At 45.5% G+C, this 26,718-nt stretch overlaps 1 protein-coding gene across 1 annotated transcript in view; it reads left to right on the top strand.

Annotated features, from left to right (window-relative positions):
- ZDHHC8 (zDHHC palmitoyltransferase 8) overlaps positions 1 to 26,718 on the top strand; it is a 125,603-nt gene that overhangs the window by 83,947 nt on the left and 14,938 nt on the right. Inside the window, exons 2-7 of the mRNA XM_082203136.1 lie at positions 12,598 to 12,719; positions 15,664 to 15,821; positions 21,530 to 21,702; positions 23,012 to 23,114; positions 25,107 to 25,198; positions 26,196 to 26,328. Coding sequence (XP_082059262.1) covers positions 12,598 to 12,719; positions 15,664 to 15,821; positions 21,530 to 21,702; positions 23,012 to 23,114; positions 25,107 to 25,198; positions 26,196 to 26,328 — 781 coding nt within the window. The remainder of the gene's footprint in view (positions 1 to 12,597; positions 12,720 to 15,663; positions 15,822 to 21,529; positions 21,703 to 23,011; positions 23,115 to 25,106; positions 25,199 to 26,195; positions 26,329 to 26,718) is intronic.

A 26,718-nucleotide genomic window follows, 5' to 3' on the forward strand; every position in this document is an offset into this window, starting at 1 on the left:
CTTTTCTCCCAAGAAGCAGGCATCTTTTAATTTCGTGACTGCTGTCACCATCTGCAGTGATCATGGAGCCCAAGAAAGTAAAATCCCTCACTGCCTCCATTTCTTCCCCTTCTATTTGCCAGGAGGTGATGGGACCAGTGGCCATGATCTTTGTTTTTTTGATGTTGAGCTTCAGACCAATATTTTGCACTCTCCTCTTTCACCCTCATTAAAAAGTTCTTTAATTCCTCCTCACTTTCTGCCATCAAGGTTGTGTCATCTGCATATCTGAAGATGTTGGACTGGGTAGGCATCAGCAAAAGGCTGCTGGGTGTGGGTGCATCTCCCTACCCAAATGTCATTTCCTATAGGACAGTTTTCATTCAAATCAAAAAGCTGAGACAAGCTGGGTGTTTTTTAAGTATTTGCTTTTACCAACAGAGCCCAAATGCTAGATATGATTTCCTGCTTCAAAGCCAGATTGGTTCGACTTACAAAGTCCCCCATGTGTTTCCTGAGAAGCACAAATGTTAGCATTCATTTCATTAAATGTAAGCATGGAATTTCAGTTTCTAATGCACACAAACACCCTTCAAAATGTGGTAGAGAGAGAATAAATGGCTTCCCTATTGTTTGCCAGATCTTGTTTAATGACTCTCAACACTTGCCTCCCGTCATTTTCTAGGCCAGTCGTCCCTAAATCATATCTAAATATGGTAATATGTTTATGTAAAACAGGAATTTCAAAAGGAATTAAGGATACAAGCAACACTCCAGAGTGTGTTATGCTTTGTATTAATTAGATTGATCTCCGAACGCAACTGCAGCATTCAGAATATCCTGATTTGTTAGCCCACTTTGGAAATCTTGAATCTGAAGGATGGGTGCATGGAGATTTCCTTTGTAAAGTTGGTAGTAGTGTTAGAACTCAAAACCACAGGGTTTATTTGGAAGGAACCAATCATTACCATCATTAGGATGTAGACATACATAGATACATACCCTCCAACATTTCTCCAATGAAAATGGGGATGTCCTATTTCATTATTATTACTCACACATTAAGGTACGCAGTGTGACATTGTAAAGCCAACATGATGATGAACAATACATACAGGACTCAACATCTCAATCACGACCATTTTTCTAGAGCAGAGATGGTGAATCAGTGGCCCCAGTGGAGGACATTGGGCTTTAAAATCTCAGCGGCGCCCTGTGCGATGCCAAAATTTGATGCCCCTTCCGTTGTTTGCTGTTGTTGCAGTGCTTCCTGCGGTGCCTTCCCGGCTCAGCACCTAGTGCGGACGAACCGGTCAGGCTACCCTATATCTGCTTCTGGTGTTGCTGTGAATGTTATGGGACTTCAACTCCCATCATCCCTGACCTCTGGCCCTGCTGGCTGGAGCAGATGGACACTGGAGTTCCAACAGCAAATTGGAGGGCAACAGTTTTCCCCACTTCTCCTTTAAAGGCAGTGTAAGATCTTCTCATCTTTGCATTTACCATACACTCCATAGTTAACTTATCGAATTCACATGATGTGGGGAGGGGTACTGATTCCCCCCCCCCAGTACTAGACCAATTTAAAAATGAGGATATGATCAATGGCTGTTTGGCAAAATAGAACCTCCATGTTTCAAGGCAATAGACTGCTGAATGCCAGCTGCTGGGGGGCAGACAGTATGGATAGGCTGTTGCATTTACTTCCTGCTTGTGGGATCCTTGGAGGCATCTAATTTGCCGTTGTGCAAAGCAGGGTGCTGGTATATTGGACCTGAGCCAGTGTGGTGTAGTGGTTAAGAGTGGTGGACTCGTAATCTGGTGAACCAGGTTCGCTTCCCCGCTCCTCCACATGCAGCTGCTGGGTGACCTTGGGCTAGTCACACTTCTTTGAAGTCTCTCAGCCTCACTCACCTCACAGAGTGTTTGTTGTGGAGGAGGAAGGGAAAGGAGATTGTTAGCTGCTTTGAGACTCCTTAAAAGTAAAGGGACCCCTGACCATTAGGTCCAATTGTGAACGACTCTGGGGTTGCGGCGCTCATCTCGCTTTATTGGCCGAGGGAGCCGGCGTACAGCTTCCGGGTCATGTGGCCAGCATGACTAAGCCGCTTCTGGAGAACCAGAGCAGTGCACGGAAACACCGTTTACCTTCCCGCCGGAGCAGTACCTATTTATCTATTTGCACTTTGACGTGCTTTTGAACTGCTAGGTTGGCAGGAGCAGGGACCAAGCAACGGGAGCTCACCCCATCGCAGGGATTTGAACAGCCGACCTTCTGATCGGCAAGTCCTAGGCTCTGTGGTTTAACCCACAGCAGTAGTGTTAAAGTGGGGTATCAAATCCAATCCTCTTCTTCTTCTTCTACTACTACTACTACTACTACTACTACAATCAGGAAGACTCAGTTTGTGTTTGGGTGCTCTGGATTCTTCCAGGACACATGCCCTTGTGTGTCACACCCATCACTGTCCCTACTTAACACCCTGAGTGCTTTTGCTTGCTGGAGTGTGTCCTTGAACTCTTAAGGATGCTTCTTAGTGGTCTAGATGGAGGATAGACAAGGATGTGTGAATGTGAAGACCTAATGCACAACAGCAAAATTCACTTTTATTTCTGTTCTCACGTTTGCCTCTGGCCCCTGACATGTGGCCCTTGGAAGCCTGTCCAGAATGGAATGTGGCCCTTGAGCTGAAAAGTGATTCTCTATTCATGCTTTAGGCTGTTGGTTACCAGAATTAGGCATAGCTGAATGCCCTGCTGTTATTGGCCAGCCAGCCTTTGCTTCTGTGTGTGTGTGTGTGTGTGTGTGTGTGTGTGTGTTTACAAGAAAGAAATTGGCATTGCCGGTGCAGCAGTGTGAAGAATGAAATAGCTTCTGTGGGAGTTTGGGAAGCTTGAGGTGGCAGTCATGCCAGGTGAGCTGTGGCTATGCAGAGAAGAAACCCACCATAAAATCCCTTGCTATGCTCTCCTGGCATAGCTGTCAAGTGTCCCTTATTTGAAGGGACAGTCCCTTATTCCAGCGCCATGTCCCGCTGCTGTCCCTTATTGATGGATGTCCCTTAAATGTCCCTTAAATGATGTCTCTTAAATTTCAAAGGAAGCAGCTCCTCTCCCTCCCTCCCTTCCGGCCAGTGAGGAGGGAGGCTCCAACTGTGTTGCTTGGCTGTGTTGCTCACCCAATAAGAAGTCTAAGAAAGACTGGGGGGTGGAGCTTGCATGACTTGTGTGTGGCTAGTTAATGCAAGCTGAGGGGGTTTTTGAATGCTGGACGCCATTTTGTTGCATGTGCTGCTGCAAACTTTGCAGTGCAAAGCCAGGCCGGGGAGCCATCTTAAGTTGAGGCTGCATAGGCCTTGTGGTGCATGTGATTCAGATTCTATTCAGTTGAACCTCTGGTTACAAAGTTGGTTGGACAGTGTTCTCGAAGCTACCAGCATGAGTTTGACCAGACTGCAGGAGGACAGGAAGACTGGAGTGCCTGGAACAGGTGAGGCTGCAGGTCCCTTATTTTGGCAGCTGGTCCCTTATTTTCAAGGCTGCCCGTCCCTTATTTTCAAATCTGTAAATTGACAGCTATGTCTCCTGGCAGTTAATCTCTGGCTTCTCCAAGGTCATTCACCATCGTTGCAATTAGGCCTATGGGTTGAGGTGCCTGGTGGGGCCTCCTCAAAGCCAAGCTGGATGTCAGGACCTGATGGGAGATGCAGCACCAAACATCTGGTGGCACTGAGTTGGCGGTGGCTGAGTGAAACAATACAAGCAATTGATAAGATTTGCTCTCCCGCTAAAGTTACCCCGCAAGAGTGAACTGAGAAAGCTCTCTGAAGGAAAGGCAGGAGGTACAGGTTGAAAAAGAATGTCCGAATGCCCCTGTCTCCACATCAAAATTCCTAGTTGGTTGAGGGAGCCGGGTTGCATGTTAACCAAAACAAAGCTTCCTTTCTCCGTACAGGCAGCCAACCAGCCTTTTGAAGTTTGCTCTGCCAAATGAGTGGGAGAAGTCAGGTTTTAACAGGCAGTCACTTGTGACATTTCCTGGAGGAAAGGAGGTTGGGAAAGGAGAGAAAAGCTGTGCTGAAGGGTGCCGAAACTGCAGACTAAAATAAACAGAACATGGGACTGCATTTAGTATGCATGCTCTAGTTATCTCCCGCTTGGACTACTGCAACGCGCTCTACATGGGGCTACCTTTGAAGGTGACCCGGAAACTGCAATTAATCCAGAATGCGGCAGCTAGACTGGTGACTGGGAGTGGCCACCGGGACCACATAACACCGGTTCTGAGAGATCTGCATTGGCTCCCAGTACGTTTCCGAGCACGATTCAAAGTGTTGGTGCTGACCTTTAAAGCCCTAAATGGCCTCGGTCCTGTATACCTGAAGGAGCGCCTCCACCCCCATCGTTCAGCCCGGACACTGAGATCCAGCGCCGAGGGCCTTCTGGCAGTTCCCTCATTGTGAGAAGTGAGGTTACAGGGAACCAGGCAGAGGGCCTTCTCGGTAGTGGCGCCCGCCCTGTGGAACGCCCTCCCATCAGATGTCAAAGAGATAAATAATTACCTGACATTCAGAAGACATCTTAAGGCAGCCCTGTTCAGGGAGGTTTTTAATATGTAACGCTGTACTGTTTTTAACACTGATTGGGAGCCGCCCAGAGTGGCTGGGGGAAATTCAGCCAGATGAGCGGGGTATAAATAATAAATTGTTGTTGTTGTTGTTGTTGTTGTTGTTGTTGTTGTTGTTGTTGTAAATACAGTTGCTAGGAAACTTCCAGGTAGGGGAGGAAATAAAAATCCAATTTGGTGCCTGGAAGGGTTTATTGTGTACCCATGTGAGTTTGGTTTTGTGTTTATATCTCATCTTTTCTTCAAGGACCTAGAAGTGGCATAATCGTTTTCACTTCTTCCTTATTTTTTATCCTCACAATAACCCCGTGAGTTAGGTTAGGTTGAAAGCTCGCCCAGTGAGCTTCATTGCTGAGTTGGGATTTGAACTTTGGTCTTCCAGGTCCTAGTTCAGTACCCTAACCACTATGCAGCACTGTCTGCTGACCCCACCTCAGACTATGGCTCTAACCTCTGCCACAGGCCAGGGATCTAGGAGTTGTTGACATCCTCTATCTCCTGCTTCAGAGGACGAACAACATCTTGGGCAAGGGAGACCAACTTGGCCCTTTTATTGGCCAGTAAAGGAACAACTGCAGGAAGTTTGCTACCCCGATCCTTTTGTTGAGGTGATCAGGATGCGCACATGTGTGCTAAGGGAACTGCAACTGTGGGACGCGGGTGGCGCTGTGGGTTAAACCACAGAGCCTGGGACTTGCTGATCAGAAGGTCGGCGGTTCAAATCCCTGCGACGGGGTGAGCTCCCGTTGCTCGGTCCCTGCTCCTGTCCACCTAGCAGTTTGAAAGCACATCAAAGTGCAAGTAGATAAATAGGTACCGCTCTGGCGGGAAGGTAAACGGCGTTTCCGTGTGCTGCTCTGGTTCACCAGAAGGGGCTTAGTCATGCTGGCCACATGACCTGGAAGCTGTACACCAGCTCCCTCGGCCAATAAAGCGAGATGAGTGCCGCAACCCCAGAGTCGGTCACGACTGGACCTAACGGTCAGGGGTCCCTTTACCTTTAAGGGAACTGCAAAGGTTGGTGATCAGGTACCAGGTCTTGTTCAAATTCTTCTTGTTAACATATAAAGTCCTGAACGGCTCGGGACCAGGTTACCCAAAAGACCGCTTGCCCCTGTAGAGAGAGAGAGACCTGTAAGATCCCTTAGCTCAGGGGTCAGCAAACATTTTCAGCAGGCGGCAAGTCCACTGTCCTCAGACCTTGTGGGGGGGGGTGGACTATATTTTGAAGGGGGGGGGAGAACAAATTCCTATGCCCCACAAATAACCCAGAGATGTATTTTAAATAAAAGGACACATTCTACTCATGTAAAAACACGCTGATTCCCAGACCGTACACGGGCCAGATTTAGAAGGCGATTGGGCCGGATCCAGTCCCTGGGCCTTAGTTTGCCTACCCATGCCTTAGCTCATCTAGAGAAATTCCTCTCTTGGCACCTTGCCCTGCAGGATGTCGTAGGGCAGTGACCCCAAAACAGGCATAATATGCTTGTGTTGTACATTGTGTTTCTGTTTTGATCATATTGTTTGTTTTTATATGGTACACCCCCTAGAGATTTTTTTAAATACAGTGAACACTCAGGTTGTGAATGTGATCCGTGCGGGAGACATGTTCGCAACCCGCAGCGCCGCGTCTGCGCATGCGCGGGTTGCGATTTGGCGCTTCTGCGCATGTGCAAAGCACAATTTTAGTGTTTTTGCGCGAGCGCCGAAACCCAGAAGTAACCTGTTCCGGTACTTCCGGGTTTTGCGCAGTGCACAACCCGAAAACACGCAACCCGAAGCGTCTGTAATCCGAGGTATGACTGTATTAAGCACTTTAGAAATGCCTTCACATCTATAAATAAATGCATAAATAAATAGCCTGCCTGCATTCAGTTCTACTGCTAGTGGGCCAGAGAAAGAGCAGCTATAAGGAGTTTGCCACCCCTCCGTTCCACCCAGAAAGGACACTCTGCTCCAATTCCTACTTTCCTCTGAAGTCCTCATTCCTTTTTCCTTTTGTGAGCCTGCAGGCAGGGATTTATTTTTGTTTAATCTCCATGCAACGCTTAGAACATTTCAGGTGTATACTTCTTGCTGCTTCTGCTGCAGAGTTTGTGCGTGTGCGTTTTGAGGTGGGGCAGAGGCATGTGCTAGCAGACAGAGAATATTAGAAATGACCTTACGTTCCTATGTAAAAATACCTATAATAAGACTGGCAGTATGCATGCATGTGCATAATTCAGGAACACTCATAGCACCGAATGCGGTGTATTTCGGAGGTGAAATCGCCCACTTTTGTTTCTCTTTCGTCTTTGCTGTGTGCGGCGGCACCAGCAGTAGCAGCAACAAACCTCAGAAAGGAATTTTGGGGAGGAAACGGCAGGTGCCAGTCATTGGCCATGAAGAGGAGTGATGCATAGGCTGTTTTATGTACATCCCCACCCCTAAACTTTTACTTCTCCTTAGAAAAAAATCACCGAATGCCGTATAAATCCATTTTGCTGCCTTGTAAATCAGGTGGTGAAATTGTTGGGCCGCATGTGACTCGGATATTCTGGAGCACGGACTGGACACAGGGAGGCAAACGCCAGTTCAGGTTTCAAGCAGGTTTATTTGATTTGCATATGCATAGCAAATAGGGACCCGGGTGGCGCTGTGGGTTAAACCACAGAGCCTAGGACTTGCCAATCAGAAGGTCGGCGGTTCGAATCCCCTCGACCGGGTGAACTCCCGTTGCTCAGTCCCTGCTCCTGCCAACCTAGCAGTTCGAAAGCATGTCAAAGTGCAAGTAGATAAATAGGTACCACTCTGGCGGGAAGGTAAACGGCGTTTCCGTGCGCTGCTCTGGTTCGCCAGAAGCGGCTTAGTCATGCTGGCCACATGACCTGGAAACTGTACGCCGGCTCCCTCGGCCAATAAAGCGAGATGAGCGCCGCAACCCCAGAGTCGCTCACGACTGGACCTAATGGTCGGGGTCCCTTTACCTTATGCATAGCAAATGGTGCAGTGCAATATGTTCGCAATCTGCACACCCCAATCAGGGTGCGCCCACTTTTTTATAGACTAAATAAACAGAGAGTGAAAGTCTACATTCTTACCCAATCTCTAACATTCCATGTTTCTTCCTTTTGAAGGCTTCTTTGTTCGTCGGCCGGCTGTGTCCTTGCTCTCTTGTAACAGTAGCTTTGTTTGTCTGCCCGCTATGGCCTTGTAACAGTAGCATGATAACCGCATGCTGAAATTTCTATTTCTGAGGCCCTTCAAAATGTGGGGCCCAGCTTGGTTTGGCAATACACACCTGCTCAAAAGATGTGCGTCAAATATGATACTCCGGCAATTCAAATCTAGCCTTGAAAGCATTAGGAGGATTGGTGGCTGTTCAAAGGGATTAAAACCTTTCAGATTTCAAGGGCAAGAACCATTCAGGAAGTACTAGGAAAGCCTATTGTTTTTGCCTCTCAAAATAATCCGAAAGATGCTATGGATGAAAACAGAGATGTTGATAACTGCAAATAAGCTTATTGCCAAAAACTGGAACTCATGGAAAATTCCAACCATGAGGGAGAGGTTGCAGAAGGCTTAGCTTGCTAGGATCTTGCATAAAATTACTGCTATAATCCATGCTTGTGAAAGAAATTCAAGGGCAAGGCAAGTATTTGTTTGTGACTGGGAATTGTTCATCTGTTTCTTTGGAACAATGCATTTACTCAACATAATGTCAAGGAACACATGCTGGCGATGTCATAGACTAGTGATTTGCAATTAACCTAATTGAAACTCCCTTTCTTTTCTGCTCTCGGAGACTTTTTCTTTTTGGCATTTTTGTGTAATTTGTAATAATATTATTAATATTTGTTTAAAATGTTACCCATTCTGTGGGCGTGGGAGGAAGGGAAGCACATCATCTAGTTTGTACCATCTCGGGCCAGCCGCACAAGAACAATTTGTACCAAAGTATTTCAGGGAAATCCTTTGTTAATCAAAGCATGTTACAGCTGGCCTACCAAGCATGGGAAGTAGTTTCATACAACCAAGCGGCTTTGGCCCAAACTAGATGTGCAAGGCAATCACCTATGTGTTAAAAGTTTGTCCTGTTCACATATAAAGTGGGGAATGGAGACGTCTGTTTTTTAAACAAAACAGAAGCTTGTTAAGCATTTTTCTCACTGCCAGTATTATCTTTATCATTATCAAAATCATCTGCAAAGCTGCACACACGTCAAGAGATAAGACAACGTCTGCCATTGGACTCAGAATCAAATAGGCATGACACAAAAGGAAAAGGGAATGAGGAGGGAAGAGGAAAACACGAATTGAAGCAGCTTTCTTTCACTGGTCAATGGATAGCGCCTCTCTCCCCATGCCATGATGTTCACTGTCAGAGGCAAGGAAGTGTAGCCTCCCAGTGACCCTTCCTCTCTTGGCTGCTGCCAGAGGACAGAGGATGCCTTTTTTGGTTTTGAAGTAATAGAACCGGGCCAGGGGGGGGAATGCTTAAAAGTTATAAGGGGGGAGGTGAGGCATGGGGAGAGGGTTGGGTATTGCTTTCCTCCCCATGCGCACCATTTTGTGTAAAAGTGCAACACCACCACCCTGCTTTATTCGTGAATAGGGCAAAAACATTGCCCCACGTGTTTAGATTTGACTTTTGGGCAAATCTAGAACACTAGCTCTTCAAGGACTTCCTAAATCAGGCATAGGCAAACTCGCCCTCCAGATGTTTTGGGACTACAACTCCCATCATCCCTGACCACTGGTCCTGTTAGCTAGGGATGATGGGAGTTGTAGTCCCAAAACATCTGGAGGGCCGAGTTTGCCTATGCCTGTCCTAAATGAAGGTTTAGAGACTTAAAAACATACTTTATACCAGGCTTCGCCAACCTGATTCCCTCTGGGCTACATTGGCTCCCAGTACGTTTCCAAGCACAATTCAAAGTGTTGGTGCTGACCTTTAAAGCCCTAAACAGCCTTGGCCCAGTATACCTGAAGGAGCGTCTCCACCCCCATCGTTCTGCCAGACACTGAGGTCCAGCGCCGAGGGCCTTCTGGGGGTTCCCTCATTGCGAGAAGCCAAGTTACAGGGAACCAGGCAGAGGGCCTTCTCGGCAGTGGCACTCGCCCTGTGGAACGCCCTCCCACCAGATGTCAAAGAGAAAAACAACTACCAGACTTTTAGAAGACATCTGAAGGCAGCCCTGTTTAGGGAAGCTTTTAATGTTTAATAGACTATTGGATTTTAATATTTTCTTGAAAGCCGCCCAGAGTGGCTGGGGAAACCCAGCCAGATGGGCGGGGTATAAATAATAAATTATTATTCTTAATTCTGGGCTACAATTCCCATTAGCCAGATGGGCAAAAGGTGCCGTATACAGAGTCAAATATCTTCCCTCCCTGTGGTCCAGTTAATGTCTTCACTGTTTGGAAGCAACTCTGAAGTATCTCAGGCAGACGTTTTGGCACAACATTTAGTACCCGAGATCCTTTTTAAAGTAATAAATAAATCAATCTGAAGATGTGAAGCATTGAACTCAGAACCTTCAGCATGCAAAGTGTGCTCTGTGCCACTCAGCTATAGTGAGCTTTTTGAAAAAGCTTTATTCTTGATTACATTTTAAAGCAGGGATGGGATACCCGTACCTTCCAGGTGTTGCTTCCAGGTCCCTACTTCCATCAGTTGGGAGTATGGCCAGTGGCCACAAAAGATGGGAGCTTTAGTTCATCAACATCTGGAGGGCTGCAGGTTCCCCATCCCTCATGCGGCCGAATGACATGACAGAGCTTTACCTGATAGTGATGTTTACCCAGTAGTGATGTTTCCCAGTAGTGATATTTTCCCAGTAGTGATGTATGGAAGTGAGAGCTGGACCATAAAGAAGGCTGATCGCCAAAGAATTGATGCTTTTGAATTATGGTGTTGGAGGAGACTCTGGAGAGTCCCATGGACTGCAAGAAGATCAAACCGATCCATTCTTAAGGAAACCAGCCCTGAATGTTCACTGTAAGGACAGATCCCGAAGCTGAGGCTCCAATACTTTGGCCACCTCATGAGAAGAGAAGACTCCCTGGAAAAGACCCTGATGTTGGGAAAGATGGAGAGCACAAGGAGAAGGGAACGACAGAGGACAAGATGGTTGGACAGTGTTCTCGAAGCTACCAACATGAGTTTGACTAAACTGCAGGAGGCAGTGGAAGACAGGAGTGCCTGGCGTGCTCTGGTCCATGGGGTCACGAAGAGTCGGAAACGACTAAACAACAACAACATACAGTATTCCTATCTTACCTTTTGCATTTAAGCTGGCAATTTCATTCACAACTGCTTATCTCAGAACTCAGTTCTGCAGTTCTCAGCAGAACTGCAGCAATTTCCTTTTTTTTTCACAGCGCAGTTTATACCCTATCAAAAAAACGAAAAGAGAAAGAAATCCAGAAAACAAATTATACAAGGAACAATGGTAGGGTGGAGACGAAAGAACTCTGGCTAATACTTATAATGATTCACTGTGTCCTTTCTTTAAACTTCAGTGAACTCATTCAAATATGCAACTCCAGTAAATGAACAGATTTGTTTATGGTTGTAGGTTTCCTTCCATGATGGATTGGTGGCACTAATTTCCTATTGAAAAATAGCCTATTAATTTTCACTGGGTAGCTAATTAGCTGCAGAGTCTAAAGAGGTAGAGCCTCCAGTTGTCGGACGTTGACTTGCCAGGTCGTTTGGGGCAAACCATCATAACGGCATTAGACACGGGAACGTTCAAGCAGTAGCCACAAAGGGAGACCCAGGAGCACACTCTGAACACGCTCCCGATTCTTCCTTTGCAGTTGCAGTTTGAACTCAACGCCTTTTGATTTTGGCACCTTCTTCAGTCCCCTTGCACGCGGTCAGGAAAAGAAGCCAAATTTTAAAAAAGCATTGAGTTCAAGCCGCAACCGCAAAAGAATAATCAAGATTATTCTTGCATCTTGAAATCAAGCCAGGGTTGCACAGGAAAAAACTGAACAGCAGCTGCCCATGGTGGAATTGCAACCAAGTGTGAATGGACTGGATTTGCAGTGGTGTCCTGGCCCACCCCAGCTAAGGAAGTCTGATAGTTAAGTCTTTACTGATGAAGAAGCACTTACAGTGCTACCTCGGGTTAAGAACTTAATTCGTTCTGGAGGTCTGTTCTTAACCTGAAACTGTTCTTAACCTGAAGCACCACTTTAGTTAATGGGGCCTCCCGCTGCTGCTGCTGCGCTGCCACTGCACGATTTCTGTTCTCATCCTGAAACAAAGTTCTTAACCCAAGGTAATATTTCTGGGTTAGTGGAGTCTGTAACCTGAAGCGTATGTAACCCAAGGTACCACTGTATTTCTGGGTTAGCAGAATCTGTAACCTGAAGTGTCTGTAATCCGAGGTACCACTGTACATCAACTCTGAATGTGGTCTGAGTGCACATGCACACACGTTTCCAGCCACTGGGCACTGTCCCCCACGGATCTGTGCCTTGCAGAGTAGTTGCAGCGACAGCAAGACCCACCCTGCTCCTGGCTTATATACGCTCCCCTGATGGGTTGTGCTTCCACATCCTTTGAACCACATCAGCAAGGCTGAGGGGGGGGGACAGTGCCCAGGGCTAGAAACATTCATGTGCATGTGCATTCAGAGCACGTTCAGAGTTGATGTACAGTAGTACCTCGGGTCTTGTCGTCTGAGTAACCCAGGACCTCCATACATGCTGCCCAGGCTTGCATGAAAACAGTGCAGGAGGCAGCAGTTGCAAGTTACCACTCTCTGCAGCCACAGCAGGCGCTGTGATTCTCCAGCGATTTGACTTCAAACTCCACTGTCTCTCGAGACGGACAGATGGCAGCAACAACTCTGCTTCACTCCTACTTTTGCCTTTGGGGAATGCCATATTAAAATGTGTTCGGGTTGAGATGCTCTAGGGTGGGAGACACTGACAAAGGCAAATCATTTGACAAACTAAGAATAATTCCAACCTCGCTTTTCTCTTGTATGCAGGTGCCCCTGGCTAACAAGAGCTGTCTCTCCAGCCATCCCTCTATACAATGGGCTCGTGTTCCTGTTTGTACTCGCAAACTTCAGCATGGCAACCTTCATGGACCCTGGGGTTTTTCCACGAGGTAAAGCTGGACAGGATGAGGGCGGGTGGCTCAGGGAAAATATGGGCAGGAAAGAATGAAGGCAAACAAACAGATAATAATAATAATAATAATAATAATAATAATAATAATAATACCTTTATTGTCAATGTACAACCTGTGTACAATGAAATTAACTGAGCCTCCCCGCCCAAACACTCAATCTCATTGCACTCTGTCTGCTTGTCGCACAACACACCAATCCTGAATGTCAGTTGCACTATATTATTTTCCGTTCAGCAGCCTAACAGCCTAGGAACTGTTTTTTAGCCTACAAAATGGCACAACCAGCTTTTATCCCCCCCCCCCCGCCACTATTAATACCCCTAATAGGAAAATCAGTTACCTGATTATGCAGCCTTAATCTGCAGTTTGGAGAACTCCTGTTCAGAGTTCTAGCCAGCCAGCTGTGCCCTGTTCTATCTTCCCCACCATCACCAGTCTTGTCCCGTCCCCCCCCCCCGCCCCCGTCTCCCGCAACAGATACTCTGCGTTCTGTTGCTATCGAGCATGCTCAGTCCTCATCAGACTGGTGGGTTTTTTTTTAATGCCACTTAGGTTTTCCCCCACCCAAATTGATGGACTTCTGTAACCCTTGGGGGTTCCTCTGAACATGTTGATACCTCCCTCCTGGATGGTGCAATTTTGGCCAAGTTGTGTTCTATAAACAGAGAGTGAGTTTACTATTGATAAATAGCAGGGATGGGCAGATGGGAGTTGCAATTCAGTAATATTTAGAAGTGCACAGATTCCCCATCTCTGGTATATTGGAATTGTTGCTTTTGTTATTTAGATGTGTTAGTCACCCGTATCCCAAATAGGATCATTCATTGTTTATTTGCAACGGATTGCCGTTGTGAACAGCGACAAATGCTCTTGTCAGGTGTGTGTGTTTGCGTGTGTGTCTGGCTTCAACTCATGCAACATGCCAGCTTTTATCACGTTTTATGGAAGATGTGCTGGTAAACACTATGCAGATTCTTGTCTGGATAGCTTAGCCTCTTTCTTTTGAAGTGCCTGTCCTTTTAAGTCATGAAACCAGCGGCTTGTTCCTGCCTTCTCAGGAGCCTTTAGTGCAATGCTGCTGATGTTTATTTTTCTGGGGTTTAGGCTTTATTCAATGTGTTACCTCTGCTGAGATTTCCTAGTGACGCCAAGCCTGTCACAAATGGTAGAGGAGGGAGGTAAATTTATACTGCAGGTGGGCACTCCATGGAATATGTATTTTTAAGAGCAGAAAACACTGAATATATAAAATGGGATGTGAGGAAGAAGGTTATGTTAGCCTAGCCTTCTCCCCTGATATTCTGATTTTTAATGTGCTGGGGGTTTTATTTATTTACAGTGGTGCTTTGCAAGACGAAAAGAATCCGTTCTGCGATTCTCTTCGTCTAGCGGTTTTTTCGCCTTGTGAAGCAAGCCCATTGACGGATTAGCGGATTAGCGCTATTAGCACTATTAGCGGCTTTTAGCGACTTATCTGCTGATCGGATCAGCTGATAAGCGGCTTAGCAGCTTAGAAAAAAGGGGGGGAGGGGAAAAAACCAGCAGGAACTCGCAAGACATTGTCGTCTTGTGAAGCAAGCCCATAGGAAATTCGTTTTGTGAAGCACCTCCAAAATGGAAAACTCTTTCGTCTAGCGAGTTTTCCGTCTTGCGAGGCATTCGTCTTGCGGGGCACCACTGTATTTGCACTTCCACACCTTAGATTTAAAGCACATGACTTCCCCCCAAAGAATCCTGGCAACAGAAGCAGCCTTAACAAACCACAGGATCCCAGGATTATTTGGGCGAAGCCATGTGCTTGAAATACGTGGTGTGAATGTGACTGTACAGTTTAGACATGAGTTTCATGTACGATCAGACTACAGTGGTACCTTGGTTGTCATAGTTAATCTGTTCCGGGAGTCCGTTCGCCCCCCCGGAACTGTTCGAAAACCAAGGCGCAGCTTCTGATTGGCTGCAGGAGCTTCCTGCAGCCAATTGGAAGCTGCAGAAGCTGCGTTGGAAGTTCGGCTTCCAAAAAACGTTCGCAAACCAGAACACTTACTCCAGGGTTTGTGGCGTTCGGGAGCCGATTTGTTCGGGAGCCAAGCCATTCGACAAAGCCACTTCCGAGCTGGAGAGGAGGTGGGGTTGCGGGCCCACCCCCTCCCCACGCACGCGGGGGCTGGCTCACAGCCCCCGCGAGAGCAGGGGAATCCTCGGGCGCGTCACCGCCCCGGCCAGCCAATCGGAGTGCCGGGGAGGCGTGGCCTAACACATTTAAGGCTGGCGTGCCCGGGGACTTTCCTCTCTTCCCCGTTCCAGCTGTGTGTCACTGGTAGAGAAGAAGAAGAGTTGGGATTTGATATCCCGCCTTTCACTCCCTTTAAGGAGTCTCAAAGCGGCTAACATTCTCCTTTCCCTTCCTCCCCCACAACAAACACTCTGTGAGGTGAGGGGGGCTGAGAGACTTCAAAGAAGTGTGACTGGCCCAAGGTCACCCAGCAGCTGCATGTGGAGGAGCGGGGAAGCAAACCCGGTTCCCCAGATTACGAGACTACCCCTCTTAACCACTACACCACACTGGCTCTCACTGGTAGGGCTATAGTTCAGTGACTGCATCCTCTTGCCTAGACAGTGGTGAAGGGCCAGAGCTGCGCTAGAGCAGTTTCTTTGCATGCAGAAGGTCCAAGCTTCAATCCCTGGCATCTCCAGATGGGGCTGGGACAGAACTCTGCTGGAAAACCCAACAGTGGCAGTGTAGGAAGTACTGATCTAGATGCTCCAATAGTCTGACTTGGTACCAGGCAGATTCCCACTGTGTTGCTCTGTATTACGTTGTGCTGTGCTCTTAGCGGTTTGGCGCTAACCATCTTCTGCCTCCATCTAACCATGTGTTTTCTCCTCCTTTCCCGGGGACGGGGTTGAAACCTTTGAGCAGCAGACGAAGACGAGGATAAAGACGATGACTTCCGAGCTCCGCTCTACAAGAACGTGGAGATTAAAGGGATCCAAGTACGGATGAAGTGGTGCGCCACCTGCCATTTCTACCGCCCTCCGCGCTGTTCCCATTGCAGCGTCTGTGACAATTGTGTTGAGGTAGGACAAGGCCCCCCTGCCCACTTTGGGGGAAGAGACTCTAGCTCCGTGGTGGAGCCATAACAAAATATGACTCCCCAGTACAGTCAAACCTTGGTTGTTAAACATAACCCGTTCCAGAAGACCGTTCAACATCTGAAACGTTCGACAACTGAGTCGTGGCTTCCGATTGGTTGCAAGAGCTTCTTGCACTCAAGCGGAATCCGTGGCAGACGTTCGGGTTCCAAAAAAACATTCGAAAATTGGAGCATTTACTTCCGCGTTTTGGCATTCGGGAGCTGAAACGTTCAAAAATGGAGCCGTTCGAGAACCAAGGTTTGACTGTATCCTTGAGCATTTTGCGGAGAGGGAAATCATAGCTTAGTTTTAACTAGTTTAATTTTGCTTTTGTTTGTTTTTTAATGTTGCATACCATCCTGGGATCCTGCATTGATATAAAAATGTATGGTGGTAGTATTTAGCATAAATATTTGGCTCAACAGCATTGAGCTTGAATCCCTGAGTTCAATATACTTTTTCAGCCACTGACTTTTTTTGGTGAGGTCAGGACTGTTACTTTTTTCTTTTCTTTTTTAGCTTCAGCCCCCTAATAGCAAAGTATAGTGGAGATTTCTAGCCTGATCTGGTGAAGAATGCAGCCAAAGAGACAAGGAAATGTTGTTTGTAAACTAGAGAACTGTGACTCCAGGATGTTACTGTCAGGCAAGGTGTAGCTGTCCTCCATACCAAAATTATTCAGGGTCATTTCTGTTGTGAGGCCATTTCTTTCCATCAGTTGGTTGACTAAAGTTGTAATGCTAACCCCACTGAACTCAATAGGACTTACTTCTAAGAAAGTAAGAGTAAGAAAGCACTCTTAAGTCTTTAACACAATGTTTAAAAGTAGTCAACTGTGTAATTAAAAAGGGAGGGGAAATCTAATCAGTTGTAATAAGCAGAAACTCATTAAGCGAGGTGTCAAAGGCAGCCAGAGTCAATTGTAAAGCATTCTGACTGTAATCACAAGATCGGTCGCAATGAAAACTAACGGAGCAGAATTCATTCTCCGAGAAACAAGAACAGGATTTTAATTCTAACAGCAATTTAAAAAAACCAACCCTAACAAACCTTTAAGCGGGTTTCAACATTCTCTTTTTAAAAAAATAAAATCTTCTTAAATTTGAAATTTACAAACAATTATCAAACAACCAAATTAAAAAGAGAATTCCATAGATTCTCCTGAACTTCCCTCCTCCCCTTTGTGGGTCCTTATGTTAACTTTTTTCCTCCTGCAACTTCTCTATTAATCCCAGTCTGTTAAATCTCCATTACAACCATAGGTCAATATTAAACTACAAGTTTCATTCCAATCCTATTAATAATATTAATTGTTTACAATGATAAATTATATGTTTTCCCCATTCCTTATTAAAATTTGGGTCTTCCTTATTTCTAATTCTTCCAGTCATTTTGGCATACTTCATCAGTTGAATTTGCCATTCTTCCCTGGTAGGGACTATGTCTTCTTTCCATCTCTGGACAAGTAACATCCGAGCAGCAGTGGTTGCATACATAAATAGTCTTTTCTGATCCATTGGTATTTCTGTACCTAGAATTCCTGGAAGGAAATCTTTGGGGTTTTTTTTAGAAAAGGTTATTTTTTTAAAAAATTCTCCAGTTCATTATATTAAAAAAGGTAAAGGACCCCTGACAGTTAAGTCCAGTCACGAACGACTCTGGTTGCAGTGCTCATCTCGCTTTACTGGCTGGAGGGAGCCGATGTTTGTCCGCAGACAGTTTTTCTGGGTCATGTGGCCAGCATGACTAAGCTGCTTCTGGCAAACCAGAGCAGTGCACGGAAACGCCGTTTACCTTCCCGCTGGAGCGGTACCTATTTATCTACTTGCACTTTGACGTGCTTTCGAACTGCTAGATTGGCAGGAGCAGGGACTGAGCAATGGGAGCTCACCCCGTCGCGGGGATTCGAACCGCTGACCTTCTGATCGGCAAGCCCTAGGTTCAGTGGTTTAGACCACAGCGTCACCCGCGTCCTTAGTTCATTATATACCGTCTCCCAAAATTCTTTTAGTACTTTACAAGTCCACCACATGTGATAGAAGGTACCTTCTTTTTCCTTACGTTTCCAGCATGTATTTGACCTTGTTTTATATATTTTAGCTAATTTACCAGAAGTACCAACGGTACATCATTTCAATGTAATTTTCTTTCAAAGTAAAATATGCTGTAAACTTCAAAACCCAGTTCTATAACCTCTCACATGCTGTAAGTTGTATATTATGTCCAAAGTCCCTCACCCAGTGTCTCATAACCGATTTAACCTGTTCATCTTTTGTATGCCATTCTAATATTAGTTTATACATTTTAGAAAGCAACATTCTCATAAGGTTCAACAGGTGTCGACACTGTGCTATACTGGAGCCAGATAATTCTTTATTGTATTGTATTTAGTGAAGTATTATCATAGAATTTTTGAAGTCTTAACACCTGCTGAACTTAATGACAATGGAAGGGAACGTGGAGATCATCTGGTTCAGTGGTGAAGAACCTCCAGCCTTCCAGGTGGTTTTTTGGGGGGAGGGAATACTCATCTGCCCATCACCTGATGTCATATGGCTGTCCTGACCTGTGTGGCCTGAGGGAAGGCAGAAGCGAGGAGGCCCAGAGCAGGGAGGACATACCGTACATCATCAGCTCCCAGTGGCCTGAGATGACTGTGTCACTCTACATATTAGACAACACAGTTGTTTCAATGTTTTAAACTTGTAAACCGCCTTAGGTGCCTTGGCAGAAAGGTGGTATATGAATCAGATAGATAGATAGATGATAGATAGATGATAGATGATAGATAGATAGATAGATAGATAGATAGATAGATAGATAGATAGATAGATGATAGATATAGATAGATAGATGATAGAGATAGATAGAGATAGATAGATAGAGAGAGAGAGATGATGATAGATAGATAGATAGATAGATAGATAGATAGATAGATAGGCCACAGTCCCAAATAAAAAAAGAAAGAATCTACTTCCTTTCCAGCCTCTGTTTCAACATGGCAATTTTTAAAATTTCCCACCTTTTTCTGCCACCCTGCACAGCAACAGGAAAAGACACCAGATTCAAAAAGCATTGGATTCAATGCCTGTTCACTCATCCTGTTTCAAGACCCAGACGTTAGACTACAACTCCCATGATTCCTGACATAGGCCATGCTGGCTGGAATGGATGTGAGCTGTCTGGAGGGCGTCACGTTCTCCACCCTTGAACTAGATGATGTTGAACTAGAATTTGCAAGAGCCATTTGCACAAGAGAAAGCCCTAATCTGAGCAGGGAGCTCACTGTGGAAGCGCACTCGCTGAGGCCAACCTTCCATTTGGGCAGGGATGGGGAAACTCTGGCCAGGTGCTGGACTACAACACCCATCATCCCTGAACATTGACCATGCTGGGTGGGTCTGATGGGACTTGTAGTCCAACAACATCTGGCGGGCATCCAAGTTAGGGGAGGTTGCCCTACAAGCTTTCCCCCGAGGAAGCACAAGGAGACCAGCTGTCCTTTTTTCCTCCCAGTTTTCCAAGTGAGACATAATGCAGACCATCTTGCATCACTTCCCGTCCTGGTTTGCTGTAGCAGACAGCATTCCTACATTATTAAGCTTTGATTGCTTACCGAGGAGAATAAGCAGAGCCATTAACAAACCTTGAATCAATAAGCTTTGTCATCAGACCAAGCCGTCTATTGATTTCCCCCTCCCTTTTTGGCGAGGTGAAACTCCTATGTGCTTATGTATCACGCTGGTGCCAGGAGACTTGGTCACAATGAAGCCTTTATTGGCGTTTCAATCCAGAGGCTCCCTTTAAAAGGCAAGAGTCGTCATTCATTTGTTTCATTCACATCCAGGTTTTAAATTTCACAATCACTTCCAATGGAAAGCATAACTTAAATGCTGCAGGGCGAGATAGCAAATGCGGGAGACAGCCAGTCCCCACAACCATTCTACTCGCACAAGACAAGACCAGTCTTCCTTTCCCAGCGGTGCGCGGGATAAATTGGTTCTGTCCGCACATGCCTGAATTTTGCATGCTGCCATTCAGTTGGTTCCAGTTTTTGCCGGGCCCTTGAGCAGGTAGACCTCCCTCCGTCCCACCAAACTTGTCTTGGAAAGGATGGCAATGGGTAGGGCATGCGACTCAATATAGTGCCCTGCAGTAGGGGCACATAGTCGTTTGGTAATGAATGAAAGATTTAGCCAAATGAAGCCCTACATTCAACATTAATCCCATGAGTAACCATTGGGCTTGTTTTCAACAGCTCATTTGTCCCGGTCACTTGGGGATAGGCAGTGGGCCTAAAATTTTGCAGGTGCCTTCTGACGGCTACCACTTTATTTTCCCAGAATGCCCCAGAAGTTGCCACTTTGCATGGGTATTGCTGGGAGAAAGGGGTTGCTGCCACCACCTGTGCAGGCTGCCATGTTCCTATGATGGCTGCTTTTTTTATTTTTATCAACCATTAAGAGATAGAGGGAGAAAAGAAATAAGTTGGTTACAATATTGAATGATGACTTCCATCTCAACCACCAATGAATGCTCCAGAATGAGGCAATATCTAGAGCAGCGTCTTCCAACCTTGGGTTGCCAGGGAATTTTTTTGACTACATATTCCATCATCCCTAGACATTGACTTAAGCTGTCTGGGGCTGATGGGAGTTGTAGTCCAGTTGTATTTGGGGGCCCCAGGTTTGAAAAAGTCTGCTTTTATACTGCTGTTCACCACCTTAGTGTTGTTGACAAACAACACTACAGCATACTTTCTACTGTTCAAATTAGAAACCAAGTTATGTACAGTTCAGGAAAAAGTGAGCGTGAAAGCTTTGCTTTCAGCAGTTTAACTTTAAAGTGGTGTTTGCGGGGAGGCAGAGAATTCACCTTCGACCTGGGCATGGGGTGAAGCCATCAGGTACCTTATTTTTTGCTCTATAAGACTCACTTTTCCCCTCCTAAAAAGTAAGGGGAAATGTGTGTGCGTCTTATGGAGCGAATGCAGGCTGCGCAGCTATCACAGAAGCCAGAACAGCAAGAGGGATCTCTGTTTTCGCTGCGCAGCGATCCCTCTTGCTGTTATGGCTTCTGAGATTCAGAATATTTTTTTTCTTGTTTTCCTCCTCCAAAAACTAGGTGCATCTTGTGGTCTGGTGCGTCTTATAGAGAGAAAAATACGGTAATTACTCTGCCACATACCAAACTATGATGCAGACATAATCAACCCACATTTTCTCTTTCCATAGAAGTCCACTTTCTCATTGGGTCTTTCTTTGACAGGAAGGGCCATAGCTCAGTGGTGGACCATCTGCTTTGCATGCTGAAGGTCGCAGGTTCAATCCCTGGTGTCCCTACCTGAAACCCAGGAAAGTCACTGCCAGTCAGTGTCGACAGTGCTGATCAAAATGGACCAATGGTCTGACTCGCTGCAAGGGAGCTTTCTGTGTTCCTTTTCTTCTAAGCAATGGGACCTAGGACCAAGTTTAAAAATAACGAAAAGCTCAAGATTCTCAGAATAGTGCAATCCAGCCCGATTCTGTGGTTTTGTTGTTGCCAACTAAATACCGGGCAAAGCAAAGTTGGAAATTGTGGGTGGCATCTGTGATAACGTTGCTTCTTTCCGTAGCTGTATGTTACGCTGTGTCTCTTCATTTCTTTGCAAGGATTTTGACCATCACTGCCCTTGGGTTAATAACTGCATAGGACGGAGGAACTACCGATATTTTTTCCTTTTCTTGCTGTCCTTAAGCGCCCACATGGTTGGAGTGTTCAGCTTTGGGCTTATCTATGTTTTACACCATGCGCAGAAGCTGGGGGCGGCGCCCACAGCCATCACGTATCCTTCCTTCGGCGTTTGGGATGTTCAAGAACTGTGCAGAAGGAACCGGGCAGATGGGGCCTCTCTTAGGACCTGCACAAACAGCTGGCCCTTCAGTCATGGTAGTTCTATGACTTCTCTCAGCCGCATGGCCGGTGATTGGGGACGATGGGAGTTCTGCAGCCCAAATAGCACATGGAGGGTCCTAGGTTCCCCATCCCTGGTGCAGATGTTTTACGCAGCTGTCAGCTAACATGGCATGATGCAGAGTTACAGAGTCCAAAAGGCCTCCTGGCCTCCTCTGTTTCTGCTGGAGAAAGGCTGTGGCCCAAAGCTAGAGAACCTACACTGCCTGTAAACGGTGCCAGGTTCGATCCTCAGCATCTCCAAGGTAAAGTAAAGGTAAAGGGACCCCTGACCATTAGGTCCAGTCGTGACCGACTCTGGGGTTGCGGCGCTCATCTTGCTTTAGTGGCCGAGGGGGCCAGCATACAGCTTCCGGGTCATGTAGCCAGCATGACTAAGCCGCTTCTGGCGAACCAGAGCAGCGCACAGAAACGCCGTTTACCTTCCCGCTGGAGTGGTACCTATTTATCTACTTGCACTTTGATGTGCTTTTGAACTGCTAGGTTGGCAGGAGCAGGGACCGAGCAACGGGAGCTCACCCCGTCATGGGGATTCGAACCGCCGACCTTCTGATCTCCAAGGTAGGGCTGCCCAAAACTCCCGTCTGAAATCCTAAAACGCTGCTGCCCATCAGTGTAGGAAATACTGAACTAGATGGACCAGGAGTCTGACCCAATATAAAGTAGCTTCCTATGTTCATTTCTCATATTTCCAGCTGGGCGCAAGGCGAGTTGCAAAGCAGCTGCACTCGGCATACTAGCACACTCCACCATTCACCCTTAGCCATGGTTTGGCTTAGTGTTGTGTTTTGAAACAGACCAGTCTCTCTCCCAGCTAGTGCAGAGTTTTCCCTTTCTTCCTTCTAATTCTGTTCCCTTTTGTGTCTTGTTTTCTAGATTGTGGGCCTGCAGGCCCAGGGCCTGATAGTTTTTATTCCTCTACAGTTCTTAGTGTATTTTTAGGCACCTTTATCAATAATAAATTATGATAATTAAGAAGAAAGCTAAGTAAAATCTCTGTAATCAAAGGCAGTATACCACCCACTGGTATTTGTCAGAGGACAAACAAATGGAGGGAAATAAGTTTCACTGGGTCTTAACTGCCCCCAAATGGAGGATGATTATATTCCAGGTTATTTTTTCTTCTCCTTCAGTCATTTCGTCATCCTTAAGTATAGAATTTCCTTAATGCTAGCATACAGTATGGCTGTCATGTGTGTGGCGGGTTTGTTCTTTATTCCAGTCATTGGTCTCACAGGTTTCCATATTGTTTTAGTGGCCCGGGGACGCACTACTAATGAACAGGTAAGATGACATTATTATTATTATTATTATTATTATTATTATTATTATTATTATTAGCAGGAGTAGTAAAAACGTATACCCTGCCCTTAGACTGCATTAGCCGGGCAGCATACATGAAAATATTAAAGATCACCTCCAGCTTATCATTATTTTGGGGGAGGGATTCAATAGTGTTCTGGAAATTTGGGTTTGCACAGTTAAAGTCGCACTCTGTCGCGCTCTGTTGCAATAAACCTGCATTTTCATTTGACTTTTTCCACTTATGAAGGTGACAGGGGAATGCACAAAAAAGCGTGAGGTAACGATTGATTAGCTTTCAATAAAGAGCAGACATCTTATCATCTCCAAACAAGCTCTGTATAAGCAAAGCAGAGATGGATGCTCAATAAACAGTTTGCCTAGAGGAACTCAGCGACGCAATAAACACATTCAAAGATGCAAACAGCAGATAGATAAAAGCAGGAATTTGCATGGTAATGTATATTTCCATGGAAACATGTGGCCCTCCAGTGTGCTTGAACTGCAGTTCCCATCAGCCCCTGCACATGCAATCAATGGCCAGCGATGATGGAAGCTGTAGTTCGGCAACACCATTTCAAAACTTGACTTCCTTCCCCCTCTTTCTGCAGTTCCTTACATTTATTTTTAATATCTTCTGCCTATCCAAATTAACTTGATTTGTTCCTTTATTCATCTACTTTAAATATATACTCTTATGAAACTGCAGGTTCTTACAGTAATCCTGCCAAAGTTCTTACCAGTTTACAATTTGTCTGTAAATAGTCAATAAACCATTTCCATTCTTTTATAAAAAGTTTGTTATCTTGATTTCTTATTCTTCTGGTAAGTTTCACCATTTCTGCATATTCCTTAAGTTTTTGTATCCATTCTTCCTGCTGGGACTTTTACTTCTTTTCATTTGGGGGCAAGTAACATTCTTGATGCTATAGTAGCATTCATGAATATGTTTCCATACAGTTTTGGTAGTTCTGTCCCTATAAATCCCAAAAGGAAAGCTTCTAGGTTTGTTTGTTTTTACAAACATTATTTTAAACACCCTTTTCCATTCATTATATATCATTTCCCAGTAAGTTTTAGCCTTACTACAAAACCACCACATATAATAAAAATAACCTTCTTTCTCTTTACATTTCCAACACTTACTTGATTTAGATTTATACATTTTTGCCAATTTACTCGGTGTTAGATACCATTGATATATCCGTTTCATATAATTTTCTCTTAGGCCATCACATGCTCTCAGAATTTTTCACTGAACTTCTGCTGCCCACCATTGCCAGTAGGGTTTATGTAAATAAAGCTGAAAAACAGCTTTCCCCTACATGTGGGAGGGAAATGGGAAAGGGGATGGGGGACTTAGGGTAGGGAAATGACAGGCAGGGTAAAGGAAAGTAAGTACTCCCTCGCTCCCCAAGGAGCTTTGCTATTTAAATTTTATTTTAAAGGCATCTAGGAACTGCTGTGGGCTGCTGGGAGACGTTTATTGTAGTCTTTCCCCAACTTAGTGGCCTCTAGATGTGGGTGGGACTACAGTTTCCAGCATCCGTGACCACTGTCATGCTGGCTGTGGCTGATGGGAAATGGAATCCCAACAAACATCTAAGGTAGGCATGGCCAAACTTGGCCCTCCAGCTGGGACTACAGTTCCCATCATCCCTGATCACTGGTCCTGTTAGCTAAGGATGGTGGGAGTTGTAGTCCCAAAACAACTGGCGGGCCAAGTTTGGCCATGCCTGAGCTAAGGGGAACCAGTTTGGGGAAGGCCAGTCTTTTCTGGCATGTAGAATTTCTGGAAGCACCGAGTTGGCCATTACTGGAAAGAGGACACTGTGCTAGATGGATCAGAGCAAGCAGGATCCTTCTTAAGGTCTTACAATATGGGGCACAGGTGATCAATGTGTTGTTGGTTTCTAAAGGGTTGATTGATGCTTCACGTACCTGTTCAAAGTGCCCTGAATGTTATAATTCCAGGTGACGGGTAAGTTCCGTGGGGGAGTAAATCCTTTCACTCGAGGATGCTGCGGTAATGTGGAACACGTTCTCTGCAGCCCTCTGGCACCCAGGTAAGCTAGGAGGAGAGACATATGAAACTCTAGCTACTGACCAAGGGTGAATCCCCACTGTGTTTTTATTGTGTGCAAAAGTCAGCTTTGGGCCTGGACAGCCTGTTTCAAATCTACCTCCTTGACTTATTCACATGTGGTGGGTGGAGGGTACATATCAGAGGCTCAGGAAAGGTTTCCCCTCTCTTCTCTCACGTAGGAGGTGATGCCTCTTCTAAGATGGTGCTAACAACCTTAAGGTTTTCTTAAAATATACTTGTATTAAATAAATATAATCCTGCATGTTTCACCGGAGGTGTCATCTTAGAAGAAGCAGGAGAGAATGCCTCTCCAATAATGACACCTTTGTCATGGCAGGCATCATAATCTAAAAACAAAAATTATATCCTATATACTTTCTCCCTCTTTATAATGATTGCTTTTTCTCCAATTTCCATTGTATTCAGTTTTAATGGATTAATCAACTAAAACCATATACTTTCTTCCTTCAAAATGAGTGCCCCCCCGCCACCGCCAATTTCAATTGTAAGCAGATTTAATAGATCAACAAAAAAACCATATACTTTTTTCTCCTTTGGAATGATTGCATTTTCTCCAGTTCCCAGTGTACGCAGATTTAATGGATTAATCAACTAAAATCATGCCCTTTCCCCCTTCAGAACGATTGTTTTTTCCTCCAATTTCCAACGTTAGCAGATTTAATAGATTAATCAACAAAAACCCATATACTTTTCTCTCTCCTTTGGAATGATTTTCTCCAATTTCAAACGTATTTATTTCACAACATTTTGATGCTGCTTGGTTGTTATAAAACCCTAAGCGGTTTAAAGTTCACAGATGTAATGAATTATCTAAAGCCCATAAGCAGATCTGTTAAGGCAGAATCTGATGAGAGTTGTAGTCCAAATCATCTGGATGTGGGCACCAGGTTGGGGACAGCCGAAGCATGTCAAGAAGACTTTGTCTTCAAAGGAGAATTGCTTACATACTTTCTCAGGTACATTGTTGAGCCAAAGAAGAAACAGCCCATAAGTGTGAAACCACCGTTCCTGAGACCAGACTTAACTGAGCGACAGATCACAGTGAAGATAAGCGACAATGGCATCCAAGCCAATCTCAACCGGAGCAAGGTAAAGCATTCATGGCATCACAGATTTCAGGTCCCTCCAGATTGGTGGCGGCTTGGGGCAGGTATATTCTGCAACATGTCATTGATTCAATAATAGGGCACGAGTGATGGGTTGTTTTCCTTGTTCTACAATTGTTCCATTTGTTATTCTATAATTCTATATTGTTGTAACGCACCCTGGGACCTCATGGTGATAAGTAAAATACAGTGGTACCTTGGCTGTCAAACTTAATCCGTTCCGGGAGTCCGTTTGACTCCCAGAACTGTTTGAAAACCAAGGTGCAGCTTCCAATTGGCTGTAGGAGCTTCCTGCACTCAATTGGAAGCTGTGTCGGAAGTTCGAGTTCCAACAAATATTCGCAAACCAAAACACTTCTGGGTTTACGGTGTT

The sequence above is a fragment of the Podarcis vaucheri genome, assembly GCF_965113315.1.
Source record: "Podarcis vaucheri genome assembly, chromosome: 16".
In the NCBI taxonomy this organism is placed as follows: domain Eukaryota; kingdom Metazoa; phylum Chordata; class Lepidosauria; order Squamata; family Lacertidae; genus Podarcis; species Podarcis vaucheri.